We start from the raw sequence: 20,086 nt of genomic DNA on the forward strand, positions 1-20,086 counted from the left end.
ACCAAAAAAGATATTAAAAAAAATATTTTTTCTCAGTTTAGGCCGATACATATTCTTCTACATATTTTGGGTAAAAAAAATCGCAATAAGCTTTTTACGATTGGTTTGCGCAAAATTTATAGCGTTTACAAAATAGGGGATAGTTTTATTGCATTTTTATTAATACAATGGTGGCGATCAGCGATTTTTTTTTTTTTTTTTTTTTTTTTTTTTTTTTTTTTTCGTGACTGCGACTTTACGGAGGACACATTTAACAATTTTGACACATTTTTGTCATTTTCACAGCAAAAAATGCTATAAAAATGCATTGTTTATTGTGAAAATGACAATTGCAGTTTAGGAGTTAACCACTAGGGGGCGCTGTAGGGGGTTATGTGTGACCTCATTTGTGTTTCTAACAGTAGGGGGGCGGGGCTGGACGTGTGACGTCACTGATCGCCTTTCCCTATATCAGGGAACAGACGATCAGTGACAGTGCCACTGTGAAGAACGGGGAAGGTGTGCTTACACTTCTCCCCGTTCTTCAGCTCCTGTGACCGATCACGGGACACCGGCGGCGATCGGGTCCGCGGGTCCCGGCTGGGCACTTAAAGGGGACGTACATGTACGTGATTGTGCCCAGCTGTGCCATTCTGCCGACGTAAATGTGCAGGAGGCGGTCCTTAACCACTTCCCGACCGCCGCATGTATATGTACGTCCACAGAATGGCATGTACAGGCAGATGGGTGTACAGGTACGTCCCCGCCTTTCCGCGGGTCAGGGGGACCCCCCGCTTCATGCGGCGGTCGGATACCCGCGGGGAGCGATCCGGGACAACAGCGCGGCTATTCGTTTATAGCCGTTCCGTCGCGATCGCTCCCCGGAGCTGAAGAACGGGGAGAGCCGTATGTAAACACGGCTTTCCCGTGCTTCACTGTCCCCCTACAGTTGTAAACACACACTAGGTGAACACTAACTCCTACAGCGCCCCCTTGTGGTTAACTCCCAAACTGCAATTGTCATTTTCACAATAAACAATGCAATTTAAATGCATTTTTTGCTGTGAAAATGACAATGGTCCCAAAAATGTGTCAAAATTGTCCGAAGTGTCCGCGATAATGTCGCAGTCACGAAAAAAATCGATGATCGCCGCCATTAGTAGTAAAAAAAAAATATTAATAAAAATGCAATAAAACTATCCCCTATTTTGTAAACGCTATAAATTTTGCGCAAACCAATCGATAAACGCTTATTGCGATTTTTTTTTTTTTTTACCAAAAATAGGTAGAAGAATACGTATCGCCCTAAACTGAGGAAAAAAAAATGTAATATGTTTTTGGGGGGTATTTATTATAGCAAAAAGTAAAAAATATTGATTTTTTTTTTCAAAATTGTCGCTCTATTTTAGTTTATAGCGCAAAAAATAAAAACCGCAGAGGTGATCAAATACCACCAAAAGAAAGCTCTATTTGTGGGGGAAAAAGGACGCCAATTTTGTTTGGGAGCCACGTCGCACGACCGCGCAATTGTCTGTTAAAGCGACGCAGTGCCGAATCGCAAAACCTGGCCTGGGCGTTTAGCTGCCTAAAGGTCCGGGGCTTAAGTGGTTAAAAGCCCCTGCTAATATACACTGAATAAAGCCTCTGTGTGCATTGACATATCGGATAACATGGGGGGTAGTTTAGAGGGGGGGGGACGCCCCTAGAAGTAGCTACAAAACCGTCCAGTATGTAGGAGGCCTTCTGCTGCCTTGGTGGTGTAGGTTATAATGTGTGGTTCCCATTAGGAATAGTTCTTATTGCCCATAGCAGGTGGCTACCTTCCATTGTCCCATACGGGCTACCTTCCATTGTCCCATACGGGCTACCTTCCATTGTCCCATACGGCCATAGAAACAAAGGGCAGTGGACAACACAAACCCGTATCCCACGAGTCTCTGAAGCTTGGCCTATCGGGTCACCAAGCAGAAGGGACGTTCCTGAGACCTTTAGCCCTGGCTTTCCATTCTGTGTTTTGGATTTGCTCAAAAATTGTCCCGACCCAGCGAATGGCTTATCCCCCCCTTGTGTTGGGTAACAGGTCCACTTCATTAAGTGTCCTTAACAAAACATCGTCCTACTGGCTGCCATAGTCCGTTATAAGCGGAGCGCTATGTGTGCATGTCACTTGTGTGCGCTCTCTTTCTGTGTGTTTACATGTGTCTCGTGATCCATGCATGTCTCATTGTGATGTGGCTAAACCTTGCTGTGCTGGGAGCTGGCTCTGTGACGTCGCTGTGCTTGGCAACTATATGATGTATATGACAATTTATGGTAATGTTTTGTATTGTATTGCTCATGAAATTGAACTTCAGGCAATAGGACAATAATTATCCTATGATCATTTATTGTTATTGTTGTTTTTTTTTTTGTTTTTGTTTTCTTATTTTCTCATACTCTTGTTTTGTTCCCTCTCTCACTTTTTTTTCCTTCTTTTTACTTCTGCTCTCTCGTATTTTGTGTACAGTTCCAATAAGGCAGTGGTCTCCAAACTGCGGCCCGTTTGCTTGCTTTAATTCAGCCCTTGGGGCACTCTTTAGTTTACTGACACCAGTGAAAGGGCACAGTTCCTCCCAATGACACAAAGGATGGGGCACAATTCCCCAACAAATGACACCAAAAATGGGGTCCAATGGCACCAACGATGGGGGGACAATTCATACCAATGGCACCAACGATGGGGGGGACAGTTCATACCAATGGCACCAACGATGGGGGGGACAGTTCATACCAATGGCACCAACGTTGGGGGGGACAGTTCATACCAATGGCACCAACGATGGGGGGACAGTTCATACCAATGGCACCAACGATGGGGGGACAGTTCATACCAATGGCACCAACGATGGGGGGACAGTTCATACCAATGGCACCAACGATGGGGGGGACAGTTCATACCAATGGCACCAACGATGGGGGGGACAGTTCATACCAATGGCACCAACGATGGGGGGACAGTTCATACCAATGGCACCAACGATGGGGGGGACAGTTCATACCAATGGCACCAACGATGGGGGGGACAGTTCATACCAATGGCACCAACGATGGGGGGACAGTTCATACCAATGGCACCTACGATGGGGGGACCGTTCATACCAATGGCACCAAGGATGGGGGGGCCAGTTCATACCAATGGCGCCAACGATGGGGGGACAGTTCATACCAATGGCACCTACGATGGGGGGACAATTTATGCCAATGGGGGGACAGTTCATACCAATGGCACCAACGATTGGGGGGACAGTTCATACCAATGGCACCAACGATGGGGGGACAGTTCATACCAATGGCACCAACGATGGGGGGACAGTTCATACCAATGGCACCAACAATGGGGGGACAGTTCATACCAATGGCACCAACGATTGGGGGGGGACAGTTCATACCAATGGCACCAACGATGTGGCGACAGTTCATTCCAATGGCACCAACGATGGGGGGGACAGTTCATACCAATGGCACCAACGATGGGGGGGACAGTTCATACCAATGGCACCAACGATGGGGGGGACAGTTCATACCAATGGCACCAACGATGGGGGGACAGTTCATACCAATGGCACCAACGATGGGGGGACAGTTCATACCAATGGCACCAACGATGGGGGGACAGTTCATACCAATGGCACCAACGATGGGGGGACAGTTCATACCAATGGCACCAACGATGGGGGGACAGTTCATACCAATGGCACCAACGATGGGGGGGACCGTTCGTACCAATGGCACCAACGATGGGGGGGACCGTTCATACCAATGGCACCAACGATGGGGGGACAGTTCATACCAATGGCACCAACGATGGGGGGGCAGTTCATACCAATGGCACCAACGATGGGGGGGCAGTTCATACCAATAGCACCAACGATGGGGGGGACAGTTCATACCAATGGCACCAACGATGGGGGGGACAGTTCATACCAATGGCACCAACGATGGGGGGACAGTTCATACCAATGGCACCAACGATGGGGCATTGTTTACTCCATCTGATGCCGAAACATTTTCTACTCCCCCCGATGGCCACAGTCCGGCCCCCCTAAAATCTGAAGGACCGTAAAGGCCCTATATTTAGACAGTTTGGAGACCCCTGCCATAAGGCATCATGCACATGGGACATTTTTTTTTTTTTTTAACTCCAGCAGCATTCTTGCAAAAAAAAACATTATAAAAATTCCGGACGCTTGCAGAAGTGTAACACTCTTACAAGCGTTTTAGGTGCTTGTACAGGAGTCAAGCACTTGGATATTTAATTCATTTGATTGGCCAGAATAAATAATTCGGTCTATTTTAAATGAATTAACGCTCAACTTGCTAAATGAAAGTGGATGTCACAATGTACAGTATAAGATTTCCTATCATCTGTGCCCAGTTTTGCCACACAGAGTTAATCCAGCGCTGAGCAATCCTCTTTTATTGTTCAGTGAAATACAACAGACTTCCGGATAAAAACCAAAGTCCTTCTGAAAAAAAGTGCACAATTCTCATCCCCTCCCCTGTGTTTTGATTAAATGTTTTCAAAATATGGGGCGAGTCACAGTTCAGTGTCATGAGAAAATGCAACAGCCATCAGAATCTACATAGAGCTGGAGGATAGGGGGGAGGGGGATGTGAATTGAGCACTTTTTACAGAAGCTGTGCATGTCTGCAAGCTAGTGCACGAGATATGTAAATAACCTGTCACTCAAGCAAGGACTTTGGTTTTTACCTGGAAGTCTGTTTTATTTCCCTTAACAATAAAAAGAGGATTGCTCAGAGCTGGATTAACTCTGTGTGGCAAGACTGGGCACAGATGATAGGAAATCTTATTCTCTACATTGTGACATCGAAAAATCTGCTGCTCCCGGACACACTGACAGTTGGGCTTTTTGCTGCCACTAAATGCTCCGGAAAACCCGACACGCAGCCTAATATTCGGGGGAGTTTAGAGGCAGGAAAAAAACGAAAAACTTTGACGCCCCCCAAAATGTCCAATGTGCACGAGGTCTTATAGTTGATCACAATGAGTTCTTCTAAACCAAGTTTTTCTATAACATCATTTTTCCAGGGGGGCAGCCGCAATTGGTATCCCCACAGATCCTGTTAAATAAGATTATAAAGACTATTTAGGGGGATCACTAACCAATAAATGGCTTTAAATCATTTTAGGGGAGAGTTTAAATAGTTTAGTTTGTTTTTAAAGGTAAGCTACAGTATATATTTGTACTATATACCGTATTTATCGCGGTATACCGCGCACCCCTAATGTATCCCCGAATCCTGTGGAAAAAGTTTTTTTTTGTACTTACAGTTTTGGTGTCTTGCGCGGCGTCCATCGGCGGCCTCGTCGGGTCCGGCGTCCGTCTGCGGCTTCGGGTGTCCTCTTCGTCGGGTACGGGTCCTTCTGCAGCTTCCGGGGGTCCTCTTCGTCGGGTCCGGCGTCCTCCCCGCTCGTTTCCCGCGCCGAGTTTGAATACTGCGCCGACATATACCGAGCGCAGTACACTCGTGTATCGTCGGGCAGGCTCGGCAACTCTCGCGCTGACGTCCTGTACGCTCAGGACGTCAGCGCGAGAAGTGCCGAGACTGCCCGAAGATACACGAGTGTACTGCGTTCGGTATAATGCCGGCGCAGTATTCAAACTTGTGGCGGGTATCGGCGTATACCGCGCACCCACGATTTTGCCCTGATTTTCACGCCGATAAATACGGTAGTCACTATAAAGTTTACAAAGTTTTTTTTTATGCAACTAATTGCATGAAAATACACCCCCCTTTAATATGGCACTCACAAATCATCATCACTGGTGCAGCCAATTTTAATAGTTGGGGGGGTTTTAGACCATTGTGCTATAAATACACAGGTGTCTGTTAAAGCTTCCTCTCTGAGCCCCCTGATCCCTCCGAGCCCCAGTGGCTGAATTCAAGTTGCCCCCATTACTTCATCCCAGTACCTTCTCTAAGTTCCGTGACCTAAGACCTTCCCCAAACCCCCATGACTCAGTCTAAGTCATGGGGCTCAGGGAGGAATCTTAGACTGAGTCATGGGGGTTTGGGGAAGATCTTATGTCACGGAACTTAGAGAAGGTACTGGGATGAAGTATTGGGGGCAACTTGAATTGAGTCACTGGGGCTCAGGGGGCTCAGAGAGGAAGCTTTAACAGAGTCACAAGGGCTCAGTGGGCTCCACATTAAATAACGGGAAATGGAGGAATCTTGGATTGCGTCATGAGGGCTAAGGGGAGAGCTTAGAATAAGTCATGGGGCTCAGGGAGGCATCTTAATGTAAGATCTCTCCTTAGCCCTCATGACTCGGTCCAAGATTTTTCCTTGAGCCCATGACTAAATCCAAGATCTACTCAAACCCTGTGACTCGGTCCAAGATTGTTCCCTAAGCCCCGTGACTAAATCCAAGATCTACTCAAACCCTGTGACTCGGTCCAAGATTGTTCCCTAAGCCCCGTGACTTAATCTAAGATCTCCATGAGCCCTCAAGACTCAGTCCAAGATTTTTCCTTGAGCCCATGACTTAATTCAAGATCCACTTGAGCCCCTGTGACTCTGTCCAAGATTCCTCCCCGAGCCCTGTGACTAAATCCAAGATCTACTCAAACCCTGTGACTCGGTCCAAGATTCTTCCCTAAGCCCCGTGACTTAATCGAAGATCCACTCGAGCCCTCATGACTCGATTCAAGATTTTTCCTTGAGCCCATGACTAAATCCAAGATCTACTCCAACCCTGTGACTCTGTTCAAGGTTGTTCCCTAAGCCCCGTGACTTAATCTAAGATCCACTCAAGCCCTCGTGACTCAGTTAAGTCATGGGCTCAAGGAGGAATCTTTGACCAAGTCATGAGGGCTCGAGTGGATCTTAGATTAAGTCACGGGCTCAGGGAACAATCTTGGACCGAGTCACAGGGTTTGAGTAGATCTTGGATTTAGTCATGGGCTCAAGGAAAATCCTTGGACTGAGTCATGAGGGCTCGAGTGGATCTTAGTCCAAGATTTTTTCTTGAGCCCATGACTAAATCCAAGATCCACTTGAGCCCCTGTGACTCAGTCCAAGATTCCTCCCTGAGCACTGTGACTAAATCCAAGATCTATTTAAACCCTGTGACTCGGTCCAAGATTGTTCCCTAAGCCCCATGACTTAATCTAAGATCCACTCAAGCCCTCATGACTCAGTCCAAGATTTTTCCTTGAGCCCATGACTTAATCTGAGTCATGAGGGCTTGAGTGGATCTTAGATTAAGTCACAGGGCTTAAGATCCACTCAAGCCCTCGTGACTCAGTTAAGTCATGGGCTCAAGGAAAAAGTCACAGGGTTTGAGTAGATCTTGGATTTAGTCATGGGCTCAAGGAAAAATCTTGGACTAAGATCCACTCGAGCCCTCATGACTCAGTCCAAGGATTCTCCTTGAGCCCATGACTAAATCCAAGATCTACTCAAACCCTGTGACTCGGTCCAAGATTGTTCCCTGAGCCCCGTGACTTAATCTAAGATCCACTCGAGCCCTCATTACTCGGTCAAAGATTCCTCCTTGAGCCCTGTTACTTAATCCAAGATCCACTCAAGCCCCCATGACTCAATCCAAGATGCAAGCAAAGGAGCTGGAGCCAGTTCCACCCTTTAATAGTATTTTTTTAATTAAAAGTCAGCAAAAATTCCAACGGTAGCAAACTAGTTTTTCAGCTAGACCGCCTTAATCATAGCGGTCTAGCTGAAACGCGTTAAGCCTTGCTTGCTTCTGTCCAATGTTCAAACTTTTAAGGATCGTAGATGATTCGTGGTCCATATTGAAGGAGAGGTTGGGCAATTTTGGTGTGTTTGTATCAATCCAAGATAAATCCTAGACACACTCAAGCATCCAGTTACTCAATTATTCTAATAACCCAACCCCCCTCCCCCACTCTCGCATGCCCTGTAACTGAAAGCAGAACCCTTCTTGCCCCATGGCTTATACCACCCTGTGCCCAAATATCTGTAGACCACCCCCTTGTGCCTCATGATTCGGTGTAGGATCAGTCCTCCCCTCATGACTTTATTAATCCTCCTGTGAATTGGTAATATTCCCCATCTCCAAGCTTCCAGACATAAAACTCCAACATCCCAGTACACATGCAGAATCCTGAGCCAATATCTCACTAGACATGGAACTCACAGTGCACTATATATAGGGATATTTCAGGAGATGGCCGTTCTTAGATATTTGTGGTCCCAGAAAAGCCTCATTACAGGGACTGTGGGAGGAAATGTGCCAGGTTACCGTAGGGTTCAGCGCTGTGCGCTCTCGTTTGTCCTCTATTGTCCTCCTATTAACCTGTCTTCTGCTGTTCCTCATTAGACGTGAACTCATTCCAACAAACGACAAAGTGGATTGATGATGTCAGGACGGAGCGGGGGAGTGATGTCATCATCATGCTGGTGGGAAATAAAACAGACCTTGCTGATAAGAGGTAACGTCAACCTGAACTTTAAAGTAGGGCTCCAGTTTGCTTTGAAAAGGGTCAGAAATGGTTAGAAATCCCGTCCAGTTAGTATGGCTCTCTCTGTCCTTTTTTTCAGTACCATAAATGGGCAGAATTAGTCCAGCCGGGACACGGCAAGGAACGATGTTTATTGTGGGGTGGGGAATGCTCCCAGTCATGTCACCCTACATGCCGTATATACTCGATTATAAGCCGAGGCACCTAATTTTACCACAAAAAAATGGGAAAACGTATTGACTCGAGTAGGGTTGAAGACCAGCCCGCCGCTGTATCACGGGAGCGTGCCCGCAACAGCTACACACCATGCAAGCTCACTCGCATGTCTGTGCGTAGTTGTTGCGGGGAGGAGCTGCGACAGCTGCCGAGGGACTCCAGAAGAGGAGGATCAGGGCCACTGTGTTTCCAAACGAACTGCACAGTGGAGGTAAGTATAACATGTTTGCTGTTTAGGAAAAAAAAAATATGAATTTACAACTCCTTTAACCGGTTACCGACCGCCCACTGTATATATACGTCCTCTTTTTAAAGATGGATATCTCGGTAACGGCAGCAACTGCTGCCACAACCGAGATACCCATCTCTTCAGTGAGCGGTCCGGTAAACGATAACGGCGCTCTCAGCGGCGGATTCCCCGCAAGATCGCCGTTATCTGTGGCGGGAGAGGCCCCCACCTCCTGCGCCCTCCGCCGCTTACCAGAGCCGTCGGAACGGCGGAGGAGATCAGGTGCTGCTGGCTCTTCAGTGAGGACTTGAGTGAGGGCACGATGGCCCCCACCCGTCCTCATAGCTTTGCTGGGCGGAAGTGACGTCAAAACGTCAGTCCCGCCCAGCGTCTTAAAGAGACCATTTTTTTGTTATTTTTTTAAATGACAAAATTTCCATTTTTTTTTTTTTGCATTTAAGTCTAAATATGAGATGTGAGGTCTTTTTGACTCCAGATCTCATATTTAAGAGGACCTGTCATGCTTTTTTCTATTACAAGGGATGTTTACATTATAGGAATAAAAGTGATACATTTTTTTTTTTTTTTTTTATTTCAGTGTAAAAAATTATGTAATCAATAAAAATAAATAAGAAGGCAAAAAAAAAATTTTGTTTTTAAAGCGCCCCATCCCGACGAGCTCGCGCGCAGAAGCGAACGCATACGCGAGTAGCGCCTGCATATGAAAACGGTGTTCAAACCGCACAAGTGAGGTATCGCCGCAATCGTTAGAGCAATAATTCTAGCCCTACTCTGTAGCTCAAAAAATGCAACCTATAGAATTTTTTAAACGTCGCCTATCGAGATTTTTAATGGTAAAAGTTTGACGCCATGAGCGGGCGCAATTTTTAAGCGTGACATGTTGGGTATCATTTTACTCGGCGTAACATTATCTTTCACAATATATAAAAAAATTGGGCCAAATTTATTGTTGTCTTATTTTTTAATTCAAAAAAGTGATATTTTTCCAAAAAAAGTGCGCTTGTAAGACCACTGCTGGTCCGCGGCTGGTCTTCATCCTCGCGTTCTCTTCTGGGGAATGGGTTGCGCTGCCTTCTGGGAACTGTGCAGCCGCCCCTTCAAACAGCGCCACGGACTCACGCATGCGTAGTAGGAAGCCCCAAGGCTCCACTGCCTGTTTCCCTTAGTGAGGATGGCGGCGCCGGGACCTGCAACGATTGAGGGATCGGCCTCGGGGGGGGGGGCAGAGATCGCGGGCGCCTAGGACAGGCAAGTGTCCTTATTAAAAGTCAGCAGCTACAGTGTTTGGACTGCCACTTTTATTAACCACTTCAGCCCCGGAAGATTTTACCCCCTTCCTGACCAGAGCACTTTTTACAATTTGGCACTGCGTTGATTTAACTGATAATTGCGCGGTCGTGCGACGTGACAAAATTGACGTCCTTTTTTTCCCACAAATAGAGCTTTCTTTTGGTTGTATTTGATCACCTCCTGCGGTTTTTATTTTTTGTGCTATAAACAAAAATAGAACGACAATTTTGAAAAAAAATTAAATATTTTTTACTTTTTGCTATAATAAATATCCCCCAAAAATATATAAACATATTCATTTTTTTCCCCTCAGTTTAGGCCGATACGTATTCTTCTACTTATTTTTGGTATAAAAAAAAAAACGCAATAAGCGTTTATCGATTGGTTTGCGCAAAATTTATAGCGTTTACAAAATAGTTTTATGGCATTTTTATTAATTTTTTTTTTTTTTTTACTACTAATGGCTGCGATCAGCTTTTTTTTTTTTTTTTTGTGACTGTAATATTATGGCGGACACATCGGACACTTAAAAATGCACTGGTTACTGTGAAAATGACAATGGCAAGTGAAGGGGTTAATCACTAAGGGGTTAAGTGTGCCCTTAGGCTGCATTCACATTGTAACGCCGCGTATGCTGCGTATTTTGCTGCGATTTGTGTAACTTTTTTTTTTTTTTTTTACAAATCATTTCCATTGCTGTTTATGGCCGAACGCCAATGCCGCCTGAAAAAAAGGGTCCGGGACTTGTTTTCAGGCGGCAGGCGTTTCGGCGTAAGATGTGAACCATCTCATAGACGGCAATGGAAATTCGCCCCTCCAGCGTATCGAGCGTCGGGCGTTATGTCACCTAGGTGTGAATGGAGCCGAAGGGAGTGATTCTTACTGTAGGGGGGCGTGGCTGTAGGCATGACGTCACTGATCGTCGTTCCCTATATCAGGGAACAGGCGATCAGTGACGAGCCACAGAGAACGGGGAAGGTTTGTTTTACACTCGCCAGGATTTGCTGTATATATTTATTTTATAATAAAGGGTTTATTGTTGGAGATCTTCCTTTTTCTATAACCTGGCATGGTTTATTCCTTCCACAGGCAAGTGTCCATTGAGGAGGGGGAGAGGAAAGCCAAGGAGCTGAGTGTAATGTTTATCGAAACCAGCGCTAAAGCCGGATATAATGTAAAACAGGTAAGGAGATGCTTCTGGCTCCGCCCCATTGCCCCACCCATTTATCATGTTTTTGCTGCATTTTATTGCTTTCTTTTCTTGTGTCTTCCAGCTTTTCAGACGTGTGGCAGCGGCGCTGCCCGGCATGGAAAGTTCACAGGACAAGAGCAGAGAAGACAGTATCCTTTCCTGTTGTCTGAGAACGTTCTATAGACCTTCTAAGGGGTGTGGGCTGTCTGGTCATGTGATCAGCGCTGAACCTTTGGCAATGGGGGTCTTTGTCAGTCTGATGGTATGGAGACCATTCACACAGAGCTTGTGACTGGCTGGTACTGTTTGGGCATCGCTTCCCAGAATCCTCGGGCAGAGACCACATGGCCGAATGCTGGAGGGACAAAGAACTGGTCTCCTAAGATCACCATTTCAAACCTACCCGTGTTTTCATGTTATACATATCTTTAGAGTGTAACGTCTGTGTCCACAGACCCCCCGCCCCCTCCATTCCCCATGTCAGCGTCCACAGTCCCCCGCCACCTCCATTCCCCATTAGCAATAGGAGGAAGGAGATGGACAGCCGCACTCCGAAATAACTTTTCAAAAAAGTTGTCTTTTATTTTCAAGCAGGAACATGCATAATCACCACAACCATAAACCAGGACAGCCGACTAGTTTCGCACTCTTGCTAGTGCTTAATCATGGCTAAAATATGGTTCAAACACAGTAAAATTTATACCAAACATCAAATTTAACATGTGATTTTTTCAGCCTATGGCATCATAGAATTAATTGAAGAAGGGTACACACCCAAAATCAAGGCAATTAAGAGAAACACACATGTGTATAGAAAAGTATATATATATTTTTACTTAATTTTCCTTTTGTGCTTTTTTGAAATCTATGCATATATCTTTGTACTTCACGGTGTTTAAGATGTGCTTTGGTTTTCTATACACATGTGTGTTTCTCTTAATTGCCTTGATTTTGGGTGTGTACCCTTCTTCAATTAATTCTATGATGCCATAGGCTGAAAAAATCACATGTTAAATTTGATGTTTGGTATAAATTTTACTGTGTTTGAACCATATTTTAGCCATGATTAAGCACTAGCAAGAGTGCGAAACTAGTCGGCTGTCCTGGTTTATGGTTGTGGTGATTATGCATGTTCCTGCTTGAAAATAAAAGACAACTTTTTTGAAAAGTTATTTCGGAGTGCGGCTGTCCATCTCCTTCCTCCTATTGCTACGGCTACGTGCATTGCCAGCACCTTGGTAATCCGACCGTCCCTGATTGTCTATAGGGCTCACCTGGAGCCGTGAAAATCTTCTACCTCCATTCCCCATGTCAGCGTCCACAAACCCCCGCCCCCTCCATTCCCCATGTCAGCGTCCACAGTTCCCCGCCCCCTCCATTCTCCATGTCAGCGTCCACAGTTCCCCGCCCCCTCCATTCCCCATGTCAGCGTCCACAAACCCCCGCCCCCTCCATTCCCCATGTCAGCGTCCACAGTTCCCCGCCCCCTCCATTCTCCATGTCAGCGTCCACAGTTCCCCGCCCCCTCCATTCCCCATGTCAGCGTCCACAGTCCCCCGCCCCCTCCATTCTCCATGTCAGCGTCCACAGTTCCCCACCCCCTCCATTCCCCATGTCAGCGTCCACAGTTCCCCGCCCCCTCCATTCCCCATGTCAGCGTCCACAGTTCCCCGCCCCCTCCATTCTCCATGTCAGCGTCCACAGTTCCCCGCCCCCTCCATTCCCCATGTCAGCGTCCACAGTCCCCCGCCCCCTCCATTCCCCATGTCAGCGTCCACAAACCCCCGCCCCCTCCATTCCCCATGTCAGCGTCCACAGTTCCCCCGCCCCCTCCATTCTCCATGTCAGCGTCCACAGTTCCCCGCCCCCTCCATTCCCCATGTCAGCGTCCACAGTCCCCCGCCCCCTCCATTCTCCATGTCAGCGTCCACAGTTCCCCACCCCCTCCATTCCCCATGTCAGCGTCCACAGTTCCCCGCCCCCTCCATTCCCCATGTCAGCGTCCACAGTTCCCTGCCCCCTCCATTCTCCATGTCAGCGTCCACAGTTCCCCGCCCCCTCCATTCCCCATGTCAGCGTCCACAGTCCCCCGCCCCCTCCATTCCCCATGTCAGCGTCCACAGTCCCCCGCCCCCTCCATTCTCCATGTCAGCGTCCACAGTTCCCCACCCCCTCCATTCCCCATGTCAGCGTCCACAGTTCCCCACCCCCTCCATTCCCCATGTCAGCGTCCACAGTTCCCCGCCCCCTCCATTCCCCATGTCAGCGTCCACAGTTCCCCGCCCCCTCCATTCCCCATGTCAGCGTCCACAGTTCCCCGCCCCCTCCATTCCCCATGTCGGCGTCCACAGTCCCCCGCCCCCTCCATTCCCCATGTCAGCGTCCACAGTTCCCCGCCCCCTCCATTCTCCATGTCAGCGTCCACAGTTCCCCGCCCCCTCCATTCCCCATGTCAGCGTCCACAGTTCCCCGCCCCCTCCATTCCCCATGTCAGCGTCCACAGTCCCCCGCCCCCTCCATTCTCCATGTCAGCATCCTCAGTCACCTCCGTTCACAATGAAGCTGGGCTAAAACCCATTTTTTGAGCTTAGTTAAGGCGTCAAATACCCACTGGAGAGTGAGCGTCTAAGCGCCGCTGGTAAGATGTTGCCCTGAATCAATCCACGGTTTGGAAGGAAGAAGAGAGAAAAGAGAGGGTGAAGGAGGGGGAAGTGTATCCAGCCCTTAGAGGAGCAAGGGAAAGAGCCGCGAAGCATAAGAGAGAAAATAGAAAAGAAAGAGAAGGGAATCAGAAAGGAGGGTACTTGACATCGTGGATGTCTGAATAGTCAGGGCCGTTCCGGGTTCATGGTCATTAGAGTGGGAAGTGGGCCCTTCGATGGAAGGGTGGAGTGTGAAAAAAAAAAATGTATCCGTAAGCCTGGACGAACAGCTCCGTCTTCAATTTTTTTCTGAAGAGGAGCAGATTGGGTGTCATCTTGAGTTCCAGGGAGAGGGCATTCCACAGCATGGCACCCCTACTCTGAAGTCGTTTGCCTCCCATGGAGGTGAGTTTAGACGGAATAACTGTGGCTAAGTGTTGGGTCTTGGATCTTAGTGGGCGCGTGGGTTCGTAGTACACCGCCAGACTGTGTAAATACTTTGGACCCTGTCCCCAGTATGCACGGAAGAAAGTACAGAGTTTTAAAAATCACTCTCTGCTCAATAGGGAGCCAATGAAGTGATCTCCTAGCCATGCTAATGTGATCGCGTCTCGCTAGACTGAGTACAAAGCGAGCAGTGTGGTTCTGAACCACCTGAACCTTTTGAGTCCATTTCTGCGGGGCACCCAGTCTACGTTTGCCCCGTCTAACCTGTAATGGACAAAAGCCTGGGCAAGTAAGGATCTGTTATTTTGCGTGAATAGATGTTTCACTTTTCTGAGGAGCCTTAGATGGTAATTGGCCTTCCGCAGGATGTTTCTAAAGTGGGGCACGAACGAGAGTGTCATCAATTATGACTCCTAGATTTTTTACCTGCTTGGCTGGAGTGGGTGTGGGTCCGAAAGATGGAGGCCAAGCAGCCAGCAGTAGGGCGCTATTAGGACCGATTAAAAGAACTTCGGTTTTGGCTGTGTTCAATCCAAGCTTGTTACCAGCCATCCAGTCCCGTATTTCTACCAGGCATTTCGCCAACTGAACAGGCTGCTGAGGTCTTACACTTGCAGCCCCGTGATTCAGTCCAAGATCCCCCTGAGCCCCAAAAGCTCTGTCCAGGATCCCTCCAGCCCCATGAACAACTCTACTGGTTCTCAACCCTGTCCTCCAGTACCCCCAACAGGCCATGTTTTGGGAATCTCTCTTAGATAATAAAATAGCTGTCCAAATTACCAAGCCATTGACTCTGATTTAACGCACCGGTGCAAGATAAAGGAAATCCTGCAAACATGGCCTGTTGGGGGGTACTTGAGGACAGGGGTGAGAAACACTGATCTAGTCCATGATCCCTTCAGCCCTGTGAGCACTCCCCCCCCCCCCCCCAGTCAAGGATTCCTCTGGCCCTGTGTGACCACTCCCCCCCCCCCCCCCAGTCAAGGATTCCTCTGGCCCTGTGTGACCACTCCCCCCCCCCCCCCCCCCCGCCCAGTCAAGGATCCCTCCGGCCCTGTGTGACCAAATGGCCCCCCCCCCCGCCCAGTCAAGGATCCCTCCGGCCCTGTGTGACCAAATGCCCCCCCCCCCCCGCCCAGTCAAGGATCCCTCCGGCCCTGTGTGACCACTCCCCCCCCCCCCCCAGTCAAGGATCCCTCCGGCCATGTAACCACTTCCCCCCCTCCCCAGTCAAGGATCCCTCCAGCCCCGTGACCACTCCCCCCCCCCCCCGTCCAGGATCCCTCTGGCCCTGAGACCACTCCCCACCCCAATCCAGGATCCCTCTGACCTCGAGACCACTCCCGCCCCACCCCCAATTCAGAATCCCTGTGACCCCCCCCCCCAAAACTGCATGTCTTTGATCTTGCAGAGCTACACCAGCCAAAGAAACCTCAGCATCTCACACTTCCATGATTGTCGGATCATTTATTCTTTGCTGCATGCTGTGGTACCATGTGCCATCTGTCGTCATCGTATTTCCTTGGGACTGTCACTAAGGTTAGGTCAGCTAAGGTTTATGCCCAGGGCATAAAGTGAAAGCCAAAGAACTGTGTCTTGGGTTCTCTAAACCATACAGTGCCCCCTAATTAAAGCTAAAACTGCCCACAGACTATAGAAGACGGTCAGTCAGATGTATAGGTAGGGATCTGTCTGCAGAGCAATCCAAAAACGTGTACACCTGGGAGAGAGGCGGCTTATTATAGGGTGACACAATAGTGATCAGACAGGTTCCCAATCCAGAACTAACCAGTGCCATCAACAGTTCTACCCTGAAAATGATCAGATCAGTAATTATGTATCCAATGCACAAATTATACTGGAAAAAAGATCAGACGAGCCGTTCTACAGTGGCACATGTGACAGAGCGTGGCATGTCAATAGATAATTGGGGTGAGATACAGGGCACAGCAGCGCTCGGTCACGTTTTATGTGCGTTGTGTCCTTTGTCGCTGATCAGGCTTTGAAAGCCGCGTCTGAGGCTCTGCAATCTTCGTGCCGTCATCTTTCATTGTCGGAGATTTCCTCTGTTTTGTCTGGATGTGTCGGCGAGCAGACAGAGCAGTGTGACTCAGTGTGTGTACAGCGGGGAGACAGAGCCGTCCAATGACAATGACTCGGTGTGTGTACAGCGGGGAGACAGAGTCGTCCAATGACTCAGTGTGTGTACAGCGGGGAGACGAGCCGTCCAATGACAATGACTCAGTTTGTGTACAGCGGGGAGACAGAGTCGTCCAATGACTCAGTGTGTGTACAGCGGGGAGACGAGCCGTCCAATGACAATGTCTGTGTGTGTGTACAGCGGGGAGACGAGCCGCTATATTGATCTGAACGGTAATACAAAGAGGGATGCTTCTGAAAACTGGTGCAAGGGGAATGCAGGCGTTGCCATGGTAACCTTGACAGGCATTTGTCTGGTGCAGTTTGCCAAACGTAGAAGAAAACGCTTCAGCCGAAATCCCATTTCACTTTGCAGCAAGGTCTTTAAAGCAAGGGTCTCAAACTGAAACTGGCGGCCCTCCAGCTGTTGCCTAACTACAAGTCCCATCATACCTCTGCCTGTGGGAGTCGTGCTTGAAACTGTCAGCCTTGCAATGCCTCGTGGGACTTGTAGTTCTGCAACAGCGGGAGGGCCGCCAGTTTGAGACCCCTGCTTTAAAGGGTTCCTGTAAAATGTTTTGTTGCTTAACCACTTCAATACCAGGCACTCCAGACCCCCCCCCCCACCCCCTTTCCTGCACCGATCAGCTTTTTGAATGACAATTGCGTGGTCATACAACACTGCACCCAAACTATATTTTTATCATTTGTTCTCACGAATAGAGCTTATTTTTGGTGGTATTTTATCACCACTGGGATATTTTATTATTTGCCTAAAAAAGACTGAAATTTCCTTGTTTCCGTTATAAAATCTTGTGTTCTCCTTCACTAATGGGCATTGATATGTAGAATTGATGGGCGGCACTGATTGGCACTTTGGGCTCTGACAGGTGTTACTGATGGGGCACAGACTGGCAGCTGATAGGCACCACTCATGGGGGGGCTGCGCTGATAATCAATGTGTTGATTATCAGGGCAGATCCCCCCCACAGGGAGAGACGCCGGTCGGCGCAGCCTCGCCGGGTTCGCTGTGGCGCAGCCTCGCCGGGTTCGCTGTGGCGCAGCCTCGCCGGGTTCGCTGTGGCGCAGCCTCGCCGGGGTGACGTCACATAGAAGTAACAGGGTAATGTACATGCTTGCTTCCTAATATCCAAGTTCTGATTCCTCCTTGAGACAAATCTGTTTTCCTTAACTTTTTTTCCCCCCTCAGTGATCGACATCAAACTGGAAAAGCCCCAAGAAGCCCCCGTCAGCGAAGGCGGCTGTTCCTGTTAATACAACCCCTCCCCATCTCCCAGAATCCTTCATGGCCTCTTCGCCCCCCCCCCCCCCATTCAGAATGTCACTACACACCCCCCCGACCCCCCATTTTTCAACCGCAGTGTGAATATCGGCGCGCCCTCCTCACCTGTCCATCGCTGGCTGTCTTCTGGTGACTCTACGAACAATTTTGCTGCACAGGCTCATCTAATATATATAAATATATATACAGTGTCTTCATTATTTAAATGAAACTCAAATGGTGTCACGAAAAAATAAATACTGCCTGTTATTGTCCTGTATGAAAGCCACAGTTCACATCTGCTGAGGAGAGTTCCGGCATCCTAGGAGGATCCCGAGTATCTCTGCATCGCAGTAAAGAGATTGTACAGTCATTCTAGTGCATGGGTGTATGTACCAAGCGTGACCACAGGCTCCACATATGGAGTAACCCTTTTAAAGTTTGTCCGTTTCTTTTGTGGCAGCCATTTTGAACGCTTGTCTCCTGGCCGCAGGGATCTCTTCTCTCAGGAGTTGCCAGTTAGGCTAAAACGGAGACATTGCTCTCGTAGTAATCACCGTTTTTGTAAGCAACCTCGTCTGTTCTTCATGTACTGGGTTTTTATATTTAGTGTTGCAGTGTACAAAACGGCTGCCACCAGATGCTGGCCTTTGCCTACTATTGGGGGGTGGCGGGTGGGTGAATAAAAGCATTATTTAATCGATGGTTATGCTCGGTCCTGTTTTATAACGCAGCACGTTCCCGTTTACAAAGGTGTGAACTGCTGCTTTAAATAGTTTAATCCTTTTATTAACAATTTTCATTTTTTTTTTTTTTTTTTATTATTAAATAAAGTTAAATATATTGCACTTTAGAGTGTCACAGAGGAAAATCACAAACAAAAAATCTGCAGTGCGATGGCATAGTTGAGTACCGCGTGATGCACAGCGGCATGCGACAATGAGAGCCACTCAATTTTGCTTTTTTTGCGGTGGTGACCGTAGCGGGGCGAGTTTGGCTGGAAAGCGGCAATGGGGCTGTAGAGACGAGTTCCTGGATCTCTCTGCAACTTGACAAAGTTATGGTGAACAATGGGCCTTCTAGTTTGTTTTCTGTCCATCGCACATGATGCCAATAAAGGAATGATTTCTCTCTTGGTTATAAGGACGTCCATTTTATTTTTTTAATGAACTGTTATTGCTGTGTACCTACCTATCTTTACAGTTGCCCTTCTCAACCAGGGTTCCTACAGGCGTTACCAGGAGTTTCTATGAGCAGTGGTGGATTGATCTCCTGCCTGGTGGTACCTGTATAGTTTCAACCCCAATCTCACTTGGCAGAGCTTTCGGGATTTGAACAGTGGAGCTTCTTCTCCTGAATCTCAGATGTTATTTGTAAGGAGAACATTCTTCCCATTGACCACCATTGTAAGAGATGTTCTTCCCATTGACCACCATTGTAAGAGATGTTCTTCCCACCGACCACCATTGTAAGAGATGTTCTTCCCACCGACCACCATTGTAAGAGATGTTCTTCCCACCGACCACCATTGTAAGAGATATTCTTCCCACCGACCACCATTGTAAGAGACGTTCTTCCCACCGACCACCATTGTAAGAGACGTTCTTCCCACCAACCACCATTGTAAGAGACATTCTTCCCACCGCCCACCATTGTAAGAGACATTCTTCCCACCGCCCACCATTGTAATAGACATTCTTCCCACCGCCCACCATTGTAAGAGACATTCTTCCCACCGCCCACCATTGTAAGAGACATTCTTCCCACCGCCCACCATTGTAAGAGACATTCTTCCCACCGACCACCATTGTAGGAGACGTTCTTCCCACTGACCACCATTGTAGGAGATATTCTTCCCACCGACCACCATTGTAAGAGGCATTCTTCCCACCATTGCAGGAGACATTCTTCCCACCTACCGCCATTGTAAGAGACGTTCTTCCCACCGACCACCATTGTAAGAGATGTTCTTCCCACCGACCACCATTGTAAGAGATGTTCTTCCCACCGACCACCATTGTAAGAGACGTTCTTCCCACCGACCACCATTTTAAGAGACGTTCTTCCCACCGACCACCATTGTAAGAGACGTTCTTCCCACCGACCACCATTGTAAGAGATGTTCTTCCCACCGACCACCAT

At 48.2% G+C, this 20,086-nt stretch overlaps 1 protein-coding gene across 2 annotated transcripts in view; it reads left to right on the top strand.

Moving 5' to 3' along the window:
- RAB6A (RAB6A, member RAS oncogene family) overlaps nucleotides 1-19,087 on the top strand; it is an 87,263-nt gene extending 68,176 nt beyond the window's left edge. For both annotated transcript variants that reach the window (XM_040339801.1, XM_040339800.1), the window contains exons 5-8: nucleotides 8,345-8,456; nucleotides 11,332-11,425; nucleotides 11,517-11,583; nucleotides 17,873-19,087. In XM_040339801.1, coding sequence (XP_040195735.1) covers nucleotides 8,345-8,456; nucleotides 11,332-11,425; nucleotides 11,517-11,583; nucleotides 17,873-17,937 — 338 coding nt within the window. In that variant the 3' untranslated portion in view covers nucleotides 17,938-19,087. The remainder of the gene's footprint in view (nucleotides 1-8,344; nucleotides 8,457-11,331; nucleotides 11,426-11,516; nucleotides 11,584-17,872) is intronic.
- The last annotated feature ends 999 nt before the right edge of the window (nucleotides 19,088-20,086 follow it).

Source organism: Rana temporaria, chromosome 2, assembly GCF_905171775.1.
Source record: "Rana temporaria chromosome 2, aRanTem1.1, whole genome shotgun sequence".
Classification (NCBI taxonomy): Eukaryota; Metazoa; Chordata; class Amphibia; order Anura; family Ranidae; genus Rana; species Rana temporaria.